The sequence below is a fragment of the Dermacentor albipictus genome, unplaced genomic scaffold, assembly GCF_038994185.2.
Source record: "Dermacentor albipictus isolate Rhodes 1998 colony unplaced genomic scaffold, USDA_Dalb.pri_finalv2 scaffold_14, whole genome shotgun sequence".
Lineage (NCBI taxonomy): Eukaryota > Metazoa > Arthropoda > Arachnida > Ixodida > Ixodidae > Dermacentor > Dermacentor albipictus.
The window spans coordinates 9,506,477-9,521,852 of NW_027225568.1; the positions used below are offsets into that span (position 1 = coordinate 9,506,477).

A 15,376-nucleotide genomic window follows, 5' to 3' on the forward strand; every position below is an offset into this window, starting at 1 on the left:
GCCTGATAATCTGGATCCTCTATAATTCTTACTTTTGATTAATTATTCATCTTGGCGCTTCTACTTCATCTAATGTGTTCGATACGCTGACGTTACAGCCATATTCAAATGCTAAAATACTAATTTACTCGTTACTCAGCTGCGCCAAGAGTTTGAAACGGTTATCGCACGTATTGAGTTGAAAGTCACCCTCTTCCTTCTGAAGAAACATTACCGTTGACGCAAGCCTACCAAGTACTTATATCTTCTGCAGTATCTCAAACATCCTTGGCGGTGTGAGGTTATGTTTGCTTTTATGAATCGCAACCAAAAACAACTCTATTACTGTTCCTAAGATGATGTGGCATTGAACTGTTCCTTTCAGAAAGTAATGTAATCTTGGGCAGAATCTATTTCATCCCATTTGGGTTATACATTCTCTCGAGCATGTTCGTTCATAACTACAAGGAATTGATTATTTTCTCGCAATTGTATGTATGTGTCCAATTTAAGGAACAACAAGCCCCCACAAACTCAGTTTCATGGTGAGAGACGGGGTGCAAGCACTGGTGTTTGATCTCCACTATCGAGGGGGCGTTATTACAGTCGTGCGTTACTTGCAGACTTCGTGACGCTGGAAACTACACTTGCATTGCAACAAACGAGGCTGGGAAACTGGAGAAGAATTTCACAGTCGAAGTACAAGGTAAACTACAATCGACTTTTTTTTTCGTCTTCGTTCGCTACCGTTATCACAATCCACCTCATTCCGATTTGCTAGGTGAGGTCAGAAATCTTGTTCGCTGAAAATTCATAATTAGCATGCGAGAGTCCACTAGCTAGAATTATCGAGAGTAAATGAGTGAGGGAATTAAGTTGAAAAATTTATTGCTAATTCACCGAAGCTTTGTTAAGTCAATCAAGCGTCTTGCATAAAGTGGCTAGCAACTTCGTTCGTTTGCCTTGGGTCGGCGCTTTCAGGTCGATGAATATAGCAGTAGCTGAGCAGTAAACGGCTTGATTCGAGCCAATGAAATGTTCATGTTCCTTTGGGGCACCTGTATTAGCGCGTCCAGACGTGTCATGGGAACTACGGACCCTCAAGAAATAGTTCAATTGGACCACGGTCCTTGTTAAAAAATAAAATACTGAAAGGCTCTTTCTGGAGGAATCGAATGGGAGGACACGGTTTAGATTTAGGAATGATGAATTTCCCAAAGCTGCGTGGTCGAGATGCTGTAGGAATGGCAGGTGAAGGACAATAGCACGTGTCGTGACAAATGCAGGGTAGTTCCGTATCACGTGCCGCGTTAGAGCTGGTGTCTTTTACGAAATACGGCGTGCACTTAGCGAATTTTTTTTCTTTTTTTTAAATAAAGAAGCTCTAATGCATGGTCCGCACCATAACAGTGTCGCAAATTATGTGGCATAGAAAATATTTCAGCACGTAAGATGAGGACAGATAAAAACAGCACACCACAATGGAGGGGTGGGTGCGTCTGTCCTCGTTTTTGCTCTCGCCCAATTTGCGTTTCTTGTCTCATTCTGTGTCCTCATCTTCGGAGCTGCAATGGTTTCCATGTTTCAGTACTACCCTGCCCAACATTTATTATTCGCATTATGGGGAGGTATGCGAGTTTGTTCGACTTCATAGAACGCAACATGTTTTGTACAATCTAGGGCGCTCCTCATTTGTAAGTACGCGTATCGTTGTGACGTTACGTTGTGCCTCGGCTTGACAATGAGTGCGGGAAGGAGCTCCGGTCGCTACTAGTGCTGGGAATAAACAACTTGTAGTACAGATGAGTTCCTAAAATTGAAATAATTACTTAGTTTTTATGATCATTGCGCGTTGACACGTAAGTAAGAGTCAGTAAAAGTGCTGTTTCCAAATTTTTTTAGTGTTATATATTTTGTGAAACATACATAAACGAAAACCTCGACGGCGCGGAGACAGGTCTGGAACACTTAACGCTTTTCTCATTTGTAAAACGCTAGCAATTCTAGAGCAATTAGCTGCAATAAGCTTAGCAGAGCAGTTTTGGATGTGCTGCAACTGGAAAGCAAGGCATTGAGTCAACGGATTCAATGCAGATTACATTTACTGAAGATAAGGCACGCAAAAGTTCTGTATAGTAGCAGTCTTGATTACATTGGACGATGAAGAAAACGAGTAGTTCGGTTAGCATTATACATAATGTGATTGATATGTCGGCCATGTGCCCTATTTGGCGGACATGCCGACCAATGGCACCATTTCTTCGCTATAGAGTCATAGCATGTGCGCGTACGAGATGTAGTAACTTCAATCTTCTAAAGACATTAATGTACGTAGGGGCAAAGACTATATTGACGAAAAAACCCCTTTGTTAATATTTTAACATGTTTGGAGAAGCTGGCCAGAATTCTGAAACATAGTTCCAGCGCTAATGCTAATCGCAATGCTAATCATAACCAACTAGCCCAGCTGTCCATACTTAGCCAGAATTCTGTGCGGACAAAGTTTTTCAATAGTAATGAAATGCATATATCCGCGGTCCTCGACTTTTTTTCAATTTTCATACCAAAAGTCGAGCAGGTGTTTCGAAGATTTAGTTTGCAAGAATTCCGCTATCTTAGGAAATCTTGTTGAGAAGTCGGGGTTAAAGTCAACTTTATTACTGTGATTACTGTACCATGGCCGCCTTGTCGCTCATTCGTTCTCATAATTATGCACATTTCCGCAGACTATGGTCCTGTTGCTGCCTTTTCCTTTCGCCACATGTTGTATAGTTATGGGTGTCCGTCTTTTTCAGATGGGTGTGCGCATTCATTTGTACTCTTCTTTTGTCTTCCTTTATGTATCCTGCATGGTTACATAAAGCTTAAGCTCATCAAGCTTAAGTGCCAGCTCCACCCAGCTATCTCTCGTCCCAAACAGTTCCTTCTAACAGCAGCTGTCCCTGCTAAAGTTTCAGGCACGCCAGCATGGTTGTTCTCAAAACCACTGCTGAGCCTTTCCAATCTTCGTAAAAGTAAGAAATCAAGGATACTGTCATATTTACTTGCATAATTGTCGCACTCGGGTAATGATCCCACCCCCTCCCCCATTTTGATATCAAAATACAATTTTTTTTTTCATTCCCGCGTAGCGATCGCACCCCGAACTTGTCGCAGCGATATGTCGTGTGCCAAGTGACGATCGTGCTTACCGTGTCTCGAATGCTACGCGAATGACTCTTCGAGACTTACCAAGCGCTCTGCACACACCAAACACATCCTTAAGCAGATGCCCCATTTCATTCCTTTCATCACTTTCTGCACTTCCAAGAAGGAAAAATCTACAACGAAACTTGCCTTGGCTTTATTATTAGTAGGCTTTATAACGGTTGTGGTCAAGAAAAACAACAACCAACAAAAAAGAACTTTTCGATTTCTCTCGTCTGCACTCATGGACACGCAACAAATCGCGAGCGGCAACGACTGTCGCCACGTTTACATTGATATGTTAGAAGCGTACCTTATTCATACGTCGGCGCGTGTAACACAGCTACGATATTCGCTCACGCTTAGAAGAAACGTGTCATATTAAAATTGCAGTGAAGACAAATGCCGTTGTTCTCGCAGCATGTCCGCCATGTGTTTCTATGTCACTGGCAGCTGAGCTTGCGCATCTCTGTTCCAGTCTCCTCAAAGTGGACAGAGCTACGTTATTGCCGCAAACTTGCCGATATTACCGATATTATTCATTACTCATACGGAAGAAACTGTTTCAATGCACGTAATGTACTCACCAGAAGAAAAAAAAATCGCGTTCGACGCGTTCGGCTCGCTCTGTCCGCCGCCATTTCCGTTTTCATGTCCCGCGCTGTTGCAGCGACAGCCGCGTGTTTGTTGAGCTGTTGTCATCCCGCAGCAAACGCGGGTATCCTATATATGGTAAAAGTTTACTCTGGTCCTTCGGAAGGCGCGTCAGCACGTAGTGGGCCACCCCCACGTCGGTATACAGAAAGGCCGAGCCTCTCTGCAACGTCGCGGGCCCGATGGACAGCTCAGCAAATGCGGGATAAACGCGTGATAAAAAATTTACCCTGCGTAATAAGTGCGCCCCTAAACTTTCGTCTATTGTTTAAGTGCGATCATTATGCGAGTAAATGCGGTACAATGAGGTCTGAAGGAACTCGTGCTATCAAATATTTCTGAAGCAGATGCCGCTGCAACATGCTTGCACTGATGGATGGATATCCTTAGCTGCCTCATGGGTTGCTTTCGTTGTCCCAGCTTTGTCGATTCACCAGAGTTTCAGACTCGACAACAAAGCAATGTCAACGGCTGCTAAGGTTCCTGCCATTAGTGAAGCCATTGGCTATATATCTCAGGAACCGCCTCAGACGTGGACTACATTTTGTGATGCTAAACAAACACTACGCATCATTTACTTTGCGTTTAGACGAGAGCCAATCGCTTACTTGCTCATAAGCCGGCCGAACTATACGAGTCTGCCTGGCGACATGGGCATGCACCGCATACCAGTTCATTGGGTTCGCGGACACTGTGATGATGACGAAATTGAGCTCGCCGAAGCGCAGGAAAAGCAGCTTCTCCGCCAAATTGAGATTACATTTCTATCCCATTTACGAGGGCTGATGCTAACGCGATATCGTAGTCAAGTAAACACCGATATAACGAACTTCAATATAACGAAATTATCGATATATCGAAGAATTTAAGTTTTCCTAACCTCTTGTCTATAGAACACCATGTATTTAGAACCTCAATATAACGAAGTGTGCTGGTATGCGATATCAACATATCGAAATTTCCCTGCCGCCGAAAAAGAATGCCGATACAATAAAGGGAAACTTCCGCGAAAGCAAATGGTGAAATTATTTAATTATAAACGGCTTCCTGGAAACGCACCGTTCAAATCGCGCGCCGCGGGAAGAGAGGCACCTCCGAAATGGAGCCACATCATGCTTCGTACAAAGTTCAAGTGTGACAAGGTCCTATCGCACCCAGCGCACTGTTTGCTTTAGGTGCGACTAAAGGTGGGCATGGGTGAAACAGAAAAGATAGTGGCTTCACGAGTGCCGCATTCGCGCGCGAGCAAAAGGAATGAAGGGGAGGGGAGCGAGCTCACGCTAACGCGATCAAGCGCGTGCGAGGGGCCGGTGTGGGTTTAGGTGTGGGGTAGTAAGTTGGCGTGCGTCTCGATTTCTGGCACGCGTCTCGGCCGTGGCTGTATGGCTGTAAGCGCGCCTGAGCGCATATGCAGCCGCGCACCCTGCTAGGCAATCTGCCGTTTGTGCAAAGAGTGGGCGTGCGGAGACGGCGTGGCATCATGTAATCTGTCTTCCAGCACGTTTAGTATTAGGAGGTTGCGTAATCTCGAGTTTCAGTGACCCGTTGGTGAGAGATGCAGACGGAGCATTCACTCCTCGCTGCCGACGCTTTTTATGATAGCGTCGTCCCAGTGCGTGCGATGCTATCAGCCGCGGGGGCGGCGCGCACGCGAAAGCGTGGCTGGTTTCGCCTAATTGGTGCAGCCGATGTGAAATATCGTTGACGTGGCATGAAACTGTATCATTCGTCGCAGACTCCCAAATTCATCAAAATGAATTGTTTTCTCATTCAAATTTGCTTTTTTTTATTGCCCAATAATTCGGACTATTCCGCAGACCCTTTCTATATAAGAAAAATTGATCGGCGACTCTGCTTATTTGCATGAAATGTCGAATTTCCATACACCAAAATTTCGATATAACAAAGCGAATAGCTGCTTTTACCGACTTAGTTACATCGAGGTTCAACTCTACATCGTGCGCGTCGCAAACGAAAGCTACTTGTCTCGCCCAGGCCACCGTCATTGCCATCTTAGTTTACTTGATTTTGAGCTTCAATTCAGTATACCATGCCACATCCAAAGAAGCCACGCAAGCTTACTACACAGACTGAGATTTGGCATCGCCTTTGCCCAACACTATCACCATATTATTCGCCATGCAGACAGCCTACACTGCGATAACTGTGCCATGCCAAACACTATAGACCATGTGATTTGTGTGCGCCCGCTGTGTTTGCGAGAAAGACGATCAATGTGTATACAGATTTCATTATGAAAGTAATGCGCATGATTTTATTATGACCCGACAATCCATAGCAGCGCGGTGGGGTTGGTTGTGGTGAGGGTTCTGCCCTACACATGTCCACATTTGCGGTACATGGGATAGTGACCGAGGATCTGCAAATGCGCAAGGTCTCCACGAAACTGGTGCTGAAAGTGTTCACGGAAGATCAGAAATAACTTCGAGTTTTGTGTTGTCAAGAATTGTTGGATTTTATTCAAAATGAGCCAGACTTTCCTAACTCTGTCGTAACCGGAGACGAATCCAGGATGTTCGAGTGCGACCCAGAGTCCAAAAGGCAGAGCAGCGAGTGGCACACAAAATCATCCCACCACCCCAAGAAACCGCGAATGAGCAAGTCTCGCAGATGTACATTGTCTTCTTTGACGCCCGAGGAATTGTCCATGTTGAGTTTGTACCGCAGGGAGAAACTGTCAGCTCAGTCTTTTACCTGCAGGTGCTCAAGAGATTGAAACGCTGGGTCGCGCGCGTGAGGGCTGACATCAAAGATACGGTCAAGCTCCACCATGACAACGCCCCCAGCCACAAATCCTTCATACCAACTTCTTGTCCCGCAGCAACACCCGGTGGTGCCCCATCCCCCTTAGAGTCCCGACTTGGCTCCGTGCGACTTTTTTTTTGTTTCCCCGACTGAAGAGAGCGCTGAAAGGAAAACATCGGGAGACCGTGGAAAACATCCAAAAGCATGTTACAAAAGCAGACATTCCCGTCGAGGACATTCAGGGTGCCTTCCAGGCGTGGCAGACACGTCTCCGCTAGTGTATTGATGCAGGGGAGAGTACTTCGAAGAATTTTAACCATTTGTACAAGTCCCTTCAGTAAATATATTTTTCCCAGAAAATGCGCATTACTCCCATAAAGGACCCTGTATCATTGACGCGCATCGACAACCAACCATTATATGAAAGCTTTGTTTTTTGTCCATGGCCAGGTTGCGAAGTCCATTGTGGCTTTTTTGAGAGACAGTAAGGTGTATATGCGACTGTGATGAGCGTTTTAGGTTCTTCTTTCATGCCTCTTCTCTTCATAGCATCATCATCTTCGCTTTCTGCTTCTCCTTCTGCTCCCCTCCCTCCTGTCCCAACGCTGAGCAGCTGGCTAGAACACAGTAGTTCAGACCAACATCTCAGCTTCTCTCTTATAACAAAGCCCCCTCTACCCACCGCGGTAGCTCGCTGGCTATGGCTTCGGTTGAGGTCACGGGTTCGATCACGTTCACGGCGAGCACAGTCCTATGGGACGAAATAATGGAAAACGTCCGTGTATTTAGATTTAGGCGCACGTCAAAGAACCCCAGGAGGTCAAAAATTAATCCGGAGTCCCCCACCACGTTGCGCCTCGTTATTAGGTCGTTGTTGTGGCACGTAAAACCCCATAATTTATCTTTTTTGTATTCATCCTCACACAGCTTTCGATTCTATCACAGTTAACGCCAGCTGAGATTCCACTTTACAACCCTTACAGTGTGTTTGAATGTGAGCTCCTGTGCGCCAGTCAAACTGAAGAGAATGGGCAGATGGTTACTACAAGTGGTGTCAGTGAAAGCGGTCAACTCTAAGACGGCATGGCGCGATGCCTACGTGGGAGGTCATGCATGGAATCACTTGACATCTGCTCCAGTAATACTTGCTCGGCATGTCAGCGTTATTCGAAAGCTGCCGTTGACAACAATGCACATCTCCGAAGGAAATTGCACTGCCACGGTCCTTCTGTTGCAGACACATAAGGTAGGGAGATAACATAATTTCGCAAGCAAGTTTTTTCTTGCAGTAGTGGTGGGGGCATTTATACAGCGCTGCGATACCTCGTGTAAGTTGTATGCGACAATACAAAGGGGTCACAGGAAGCGGCAGCTGAATCGATCAACAGCGGCCGAGCCAATCAAACCTCAGTTCTGTGTCATTGTTTCTATGACGTTATTAGTCTTCGTCCAGGTAACAAGTAGTTCCAATAACAGCGTCGAACACCTGGCTCAGCTAGCTGTTCCCCTATAAAACTTTGGCTCCAAAAAGAGGTTTTCTTCTTTGCACGGTGTTGATCAAGTTTTTCGCATGTACGAAGAGAGCACTAAAGCTGTCACACTGCTAGTTTTGGAGCATTCCATGCTGCTAAAGAAATGGTGAAAATGTGCTAACATGAAACTTCACACGTCCCAACACCAGTGATGGCAGCGCCAAAGTGCATGATGAGCAACTATTGTAACACGCTTTCCGTTCATACATGTGGGCCGTCAGCCTACGTCAGCTGATGACAGGGATCAGCTGGCATCTCTAGCGATGAAATTCGACAGGGAATTGGACCACGGGTGCCACTCATTTTACCAATGTCTGTGCCCCACAGTGCCTCCCCAGATCAGTTCGCTGCCGGCGTCAGGCGGCGAGGAATCCGCGCATGACGCATCTGAGAGCGTGCATGTTGTGGCAAATGAGACGCTAACCCTCCAGTGCCGGGTCACGGCACAGCCGATAGCCACCGTAGTATGGATGAAGGAGAGCACACCTCTCAAGGCCGACGGGCTCCACCGCCAGGTAAGCAAGCGCAATTTTGTCGGCCCACATCCTCATTTGTGTTTTCCCGTTTCCACGTCTCGTACTGCGCATTTTTCTACGGAAGAGTCTCACGAAGGCTTGGCGAACAGTAGCACAAAAAACAACGTACTTTTGTTGAGCATGCCTCGGGAAAACGTTATGCGGACCCAACGCATATGTAGGAATCAGTGCGACGTGAACCAATGTGATGCGTACAATTGTATTTATTTTCATCCTATGCAACACCGTAACTACCGGTGATTTAAAGAAGCAAAAGTCTTAGGAGCGCGACATCACAGCTCGTCAGCCCAAAAAGCCACTCGAACTCTTCTACTGTATCCGAAGGCGACAAACTTGAGTGCCTGACTTTTTTTAATGCGTGTGAAAGTGCAATCAAGACTCTTGTCTTCTCTCTCTCTCCATTTCTCTCCTTCTTTCTTTTACTCCCTCTCCCCACGTGTAGGGTAGCAAACAGGAGAACGTCTAGTTAACCTCCCTGTCTTTCCTTCCTCCCTTCTCTATTTCCCTCTCTCCCATGCAATCCTTATTTTTATGTACGGCACAGGTTGTACGGTTGTATGTACGGCACTTTATTATGATAGAATGTTTGCCTTTATATTTATGCTCTAAACAGTTCACAACCTATGCCGCAATGCAAACACCAATTCAGGAGGTTTCACACCATGGTATGTCAACGCAGAGATGTCACGAGGGCGAAGACGATGATGATGCTTGACGATGTAATAATTCTGAGGAAAGGTGTATGAATAGAGAAGTACGACGTATACATATATATATATATATATATATATATATATATATATATATGTGTGTGTGTGTGTATTGTGTCAGCGTGGAACATAGCCGTTCTGGATGAATGGCGAGTCATAGGCACACTCACCACTCGCAGTGGCACATATACAGTTGACCAAGATTGGGTAGCTCAAATATAAGAAATTTGACAAAATCACAAAAGTCATAAAATATTATGCGCTCGCCCATTAAAACAATTTTGTCCTTTAGCGATACCTATGAGCCTACGCTACCTACGTAGATGTCGTATGTACAAGACTTATGTTGTGAGAAGTGCGCTCACTAGCAGTACCATATCGGTTAAAGTGATATGCTGTTAAAGTCGGGAGCATTCAGTGGCTATACCTAGTTAACCAAGAATGTGGTAACCGGAATAGAAGAGAATTCAGAAAAATCAAAGAAACCGGTGAATACCACGCAGTATACCTTTCTGAGGGATGTTATGTTAGAGACACATATGAACCGGCAATCGAGAGTTTTAAGTGAGCGCTTACAGGGGTAGGAGGTGTAGACAAAAAAAGATTCGCTTTAAAGGTCATCGTGGCTTACGCTATCTTATGCTCAGTGGACCATGTTAAGAATGGAATGCGAGTGCGAGAGAATGCGGGCAAGTATTTCACCTAGGTAGCTTCCTATGTGAAAACTTCAGACACACACTTTACAGGAACACATGTAAACTTGCGTCTCACAAGAAAATATTTCTGTTCTTTTACGAAAGATTAACTGATCTCAAAAAGTTAACACGAAACGCTTTAACGCATGAGCCTTCGAACGAAGTGCTCATGTGCATTTATGCACAGGCCAAGAATCTCCGCTCAATGGTACAAATCCTCCCAAGAGCAAGTGTCTACATTCGCAGCCATATGCCAGCCTTTTTATATTCTTGAATTTACCATCTGTTCTATGAAGGAGGCTTGTAAATGGCGCCTACAAAAAACAAGCTTTATTTCCATCAAACTCGTTAATTCCTAAAACATTCATTAAACTGATCAGTCTGAGTGACATTGTTTCTAATTAAAACATGTACGTAGCATCTCGTATATGTATTTAAGACCAAATTAAATTCATGGTTGGTATTATTATTGCTTTCATTTCTTTCTATAAATGTAACAAAATGACCGACAAAGCTGTCACGAAATGTAGCGATGTCACGAAATATAGCTGAAGGTAGCCAAAGCGAAACGATTGACAATATATATATATAATTTTTAGGTCCCAGGTATGGAGATGCACCTGAGGGCTTCATAACGGTCAAGGTCACTGTGTGCGCTTCATAGATGTATATCCCACTTTGTACAACACTGTACAAATAATGTGTAACCAAAAACGTGAACGTTGTTTTTTGTATTATTATTTGCCGATCACAGAAGATGAGAGAGAGGGACACGCTTTAATGATACGCTGGAGTCACAAAAGGACGCTGTTGTGGTTTTCTTTTTATATTGGGGGAAAACTAGAGGGGCCCATTGAATGCAGCACGTAGCTAGTATGGAGTTTTCTCTTCGACCTCAGATATTTCTCTAGGAAAATTCAATATGGCTTCGCTTCGTAGCTCTGTGGTATAGGTTCATGGGATGCAAAGTTTCCGTATCAAGGAAAAAAAACACAGATATATTCGTGTTTACATGTCTGGGGCATAATGAACCTTCACACGCGAAATCTCAATAATGAACCTTTTACCTCCGCCAGGTTTCGCCAGACTCGGAGACGCTGACGATCGACAACGTTGAAGTATCTGACCGCGGGAAGTACACCTGCGTCGCCACTAACGACGCTGGAACCGACGAGAAAGACTTTCACGTGAGCGTTCTCGGTAAGCCTAATTATATTTAATTAAATTATGGGGCTCTACGCGCCAAAACCACGATCTGATTATGAGGCGCGCCGTAGTGGCGGATTACGGAAATTTGGACCACCTGGGGTTCTTTAACGCGCTCCTGAAATCTAACTACCACGGGTGTTTTCGCATTTCGCCCCCATCGAAATGCCGCCGCCGTGGCCGGGATTTGATCCCGCGACCTCATGCTTAGTGGCCTAACACAATAGCCACTAAGCAACCACGGCGGGTGTCTCGGTAAGCTTGGGTACTGGCTTCGGCGCCTCGATGTTCAATGCGACAAGAAAATACTGATGTCACGGGAAGTAGAATGCTGTGACCAAAATGCTAAATGCTGCACGCTTAATATTTCCGGTGCAGCCATTTACTTTCATGGAACATAGAGCACACTCTCGGGCTACATGTTGAGCGAGCATATTTGGTAAAGTATTTACTGTCATGGATCTCTTTCTTTGCGGTTCTCCTGTGAATCTACAGCTTCCAACGTCTATTGTTGCTGATGGGCAACCTTTTTATCTTTATTATGCTGGTCTTTTAGAACGCCAAATGTAGACTTCTTTTTTTATTCTAATTTAACTACTGTTCAATTCGTTAAATTGCATAATTCCACTGATGCAAAAAATTCTGCCTTTTGGACTGTATAAAACTTAATTATATCATAACATGCTAACAAACACTGACACCAAGGACAACATAGGGGAAATTACTTGTGGTTATTACCTGAAATAAAGAAACGACGAATTAATGCAAATTAAAGTGGATGAAAAAGCAGCTTGCCGCAGGTGGGGAACGATCCCACAACCTTCGCATTTCGCGTGCAATATTCTACCAATTGAGCCACACTGGCGCCGTTTCCCCATCCACTTTCTTGGTTAAACATAAATACCCAAGAAAGTGGGTAGGCAAACGGCGCTGCTGTAGCTCAATTGGTAGAGCACCGCACGCGCAATGCGAAGGCTGTGGGATCGTTCCCCACCTGCGGCAAGTAGCTTTTTCATCCACTTTAATTTGCATTAATTCGTCGTTTCTTTATTTCAGTTAATAAGCACAAGTAATTCGCCCTATGTTGTCCTTGGTGTCAGTGTTTGTTAGCTTGTTATGATATGACTAGCAGAAAATCGGGCCCCTCGGTTAGCCCCCTTTCTTCTCGTTTATTATATACAACTTATGCAACTTAGTACGATTACACTCATCTCTCCGTCTACGATTCGGCGATTGAATTCAGCTTACTACGACAAAAAATAATTTTCACAGCAATTCGCGACATTATTTCAGAACAGATATTTAGACTACCTTGACTACCGCATGGCTTATGTATGAGAGAAAAAAGGCGGGGAAGGGGCGGAGGGCATTTCTCTTGATTTGGCGAAGCTTTTTTATTTTTAATTCTCTAGCAAACCGTGTGTATTTCGACAAAGATCTCCTTAGTGACAGGTCTAAATAAAAGGAAGGGCACTTGACGAAGTTTGCTTGGTCTCTGCGACAGTGCCGCCAACGATAGCAGGCCCCTCATCTGTGGACGTCGACACCGTGGAGAACCGGCGCGTGTCGCTTGAGTGCAGCGTTGAATCTCTGCCCCGGGCCACGGTGTACTGGACTAAAAACAGCCTTCCTTACCTGTGAGTTCATGCCTTCCCGCGTTTATTCAGCATGAATTGAGCAATCCTCGGTGCTGCGAGAGAACATGTTTCCATGCCGGAATAGAGACAGTTCAGTCCAGACGCTTGGAACATATTATATATCAAACATGTCTACCTTCCCAAAATCTGCTTAAAATATTATTATCTTTGAAACGCAGCTCGCGGGTGGTGCGGCACTCATCTGTGAAGCATCCCAGGACCAAGTGCCAAATGAAATTCGCGGTGGTTTTCTCGTGACCAACGGGGAATTCCGCTTCTGCTCGTATAAGTGCACTATCGCATCAGCAATCGTGTCGCATAATCGGCCAGGCTCAGATAGCGGGCATTCGATAAGCGGGAAGAATTTCCCATTACCACGCAGCTCAAGTGGTAACACAATTACTCGAAGAAGCCCTGCACTATAATGTTAGTGTTCCTTTTTGGAGCCGTCCTACGTGCGAAATTCCACGAGCGAGAGAGCCGCCATAGTTGCAGCGTCGTGTACAAGAAACATCGCCAGAACAGTGAGGCCACGCGTTAACTACATGCTGCGTGTAGCCCACTTGTCCGTTCAAGCTTTTCGTTCGAGGCTCATGGCGTATGTGCCTGTTCATACGTAAATAAATGTAAGCGCACGCTACGAGCTTTCACCTCTGTTTTTTCAGCGTAGAAAACGCGGACAGCGAACTGACCACCAAGTACGGACCTCGGGTGCTCTCGTTTCCAGCGATCCAATCGTCGGATCGCGGCACCTATTCCTGCATCGCCGAAAACGAAGCCGGCCTGGCGGAGAAGGCGTTCCGCGTCGAAGTTCACGGTAAGAGGCGCTATTAAGAAAGCGTGAAAAAAAATTAGTTTTGCATAGCAGCAAAGCACGTGGTACAGCGTCAACATAAAGAGCCGTTAAATGTCGGGTAAGTAGTTCAAGCGTTGATGTGGCACACTTAGGAAATGAGTCACAAAACCTTTGTATGGCTTTGCGATATATGATAGCCCGAAAAAGACTTAACATGAAGAAAGCTTACAAATGTTGCCACCAGAAAAAAACTTTTTAAAAGAACAGGCACCCTCTTGCACTGCTTCCGTGAGTGGTGTCCCTCCAAAATCTAATGAAAACTTGTTTCCCTAAAGGCATACGGCATTCTCGCCATGCCATGAAGAAGACCGGCTATCAAAATGTGCAGGCAATGAAGCCAAGTGCGCTCCTGGCACTCAAGGTTGCTGGAAGAAGAGAGCTTAATCAGTTTCATGAAAGACATCAATGCATTACTGGAAGGGGGATGTTGGTGCCTTTGTCACAACACCTCGTTTAGAGTGAAATTAGGTCACACATGTGTCCTTCGCCAATGCACTTTCGCAAAAGCACGTAGACAGGCTGGCGCAACCGTAATTAAATCCTTCGTAGAATTTTTCTAAAACTGCAGAAATTTCAATCAGTGCAGTTATGATTTGGTTCGGGTAACAAGACTAATAGCTGAAGTCGGAGACGCCTCTACGGACATTCCACGGGCATTCTGGCAATCTTAAATTCTGTTGTTTTTCAAAATGCCGTGTTTACTCGAATCTAATGCGCATTTTTTTCTCGATAAAACGGGTACAAAAATTGCGTGCGCGTTAGAATCGTGTACGACCCTAATTGTGCGGTACCATATCTCCATCGACATTTCAAAATGGCCGCCTCATACGCGCTTCAAGCCTTGCTAACGTAGCTCCCATCGTCCGTCTTCCCGTTTTCTCAGTTTGCTCTATCAGCATGGAAGTGCCGACTGTGAAGGCGCGCCGAGTTCATCACGATGCCACAATTAAAAGCAAAGTGATCACGTGTGTGGAGACGGACGGAAATCGGGCCGCATCATGGGTTTTCGGAGTTCCCGAAACTTGCGTGCGGGACTGGCGCCAACAGGAGAGGCCTTCTACTCCGACGGCTGCTGCGTACGGCGCGGCCACGCGGCCCCTATCTTGAAAGCCATCTGCGATGGAGACACAGTCTACGCCCTCTACCATGGTGCTTCCACGCATCTAGGCGCAACGCACTGTGTTCTCGTCGCTTAGTCCGCGTTGGAGAGAGAGGCCGCACTAAGGTCGATTCGCTCGCTCCTGCTACAGCACTGGCTCACTACAGCGTCTTGATAAAGAGTTTCCGCGGTCGTTGAGCGAGACGTGTTCATGTTTGCTTGTGCGCGCGTGACACCATGCTTGTTAATTTAGTTAGTAAGCGGATGTTTAAAAGTTTATACGATCGATAAAACTACTATCCTTAATTTCGTACAGCTGTTTACTAATTTGCTATTGCCACCGATGCTTCGCCTTTCAGGCGAAACTGCCACTTTTTTGCCATCTATGGCAACTTTGGTGCATTGAGAGTAAATCTTGTGTTTTTTCGAAATGAAAGGAAGTTCTATTTCTGTATGAAAAAATGAGGTGCACGGTACTGTGAAAGACTTTTCTTTCTCTAGGTCACGGCAAACGGGTGCG

At 45.4% G+C, this 15,376-nt stretch overlaps 1 protein-coding gene across 6 annotated transcripts in view; it reads left to right on the plus strand.

Moving 5' to 3' along the window:
• LOC135913489 (hemicentin-1-like) overlaps positions 1–15,376 on the plus strand; it is a 708,068-nt gene that overhangs the window by 460,338 nt on the left and 232,354 nt on the right. For all 6 annotated transcript variants that reach the window (XM_065446058.2, XM_065446055.2, XM_065446056.2 and 3 more), the window contains 5 exons: positions 603–685; positions 8,445–8,632; positions 11,135–11,258; positions 12,769–12,901; positions 13,567–13,718. In XM_065446058.2, the coding sequence (XP_065302130.1) occupies positions 603–685; positions 8,445–8,632; positions 11,135–11,258; positions 12,769–12,901; positions 13,567–13,718 (680 nt within the window). The remainder of the gene's footprint in view (positions 1–602; positions 686–8,444; positions 8,633–11,134; positions 11,259–12,768; positions 12,902–13,566; positions 13,719–15,376) is intronic.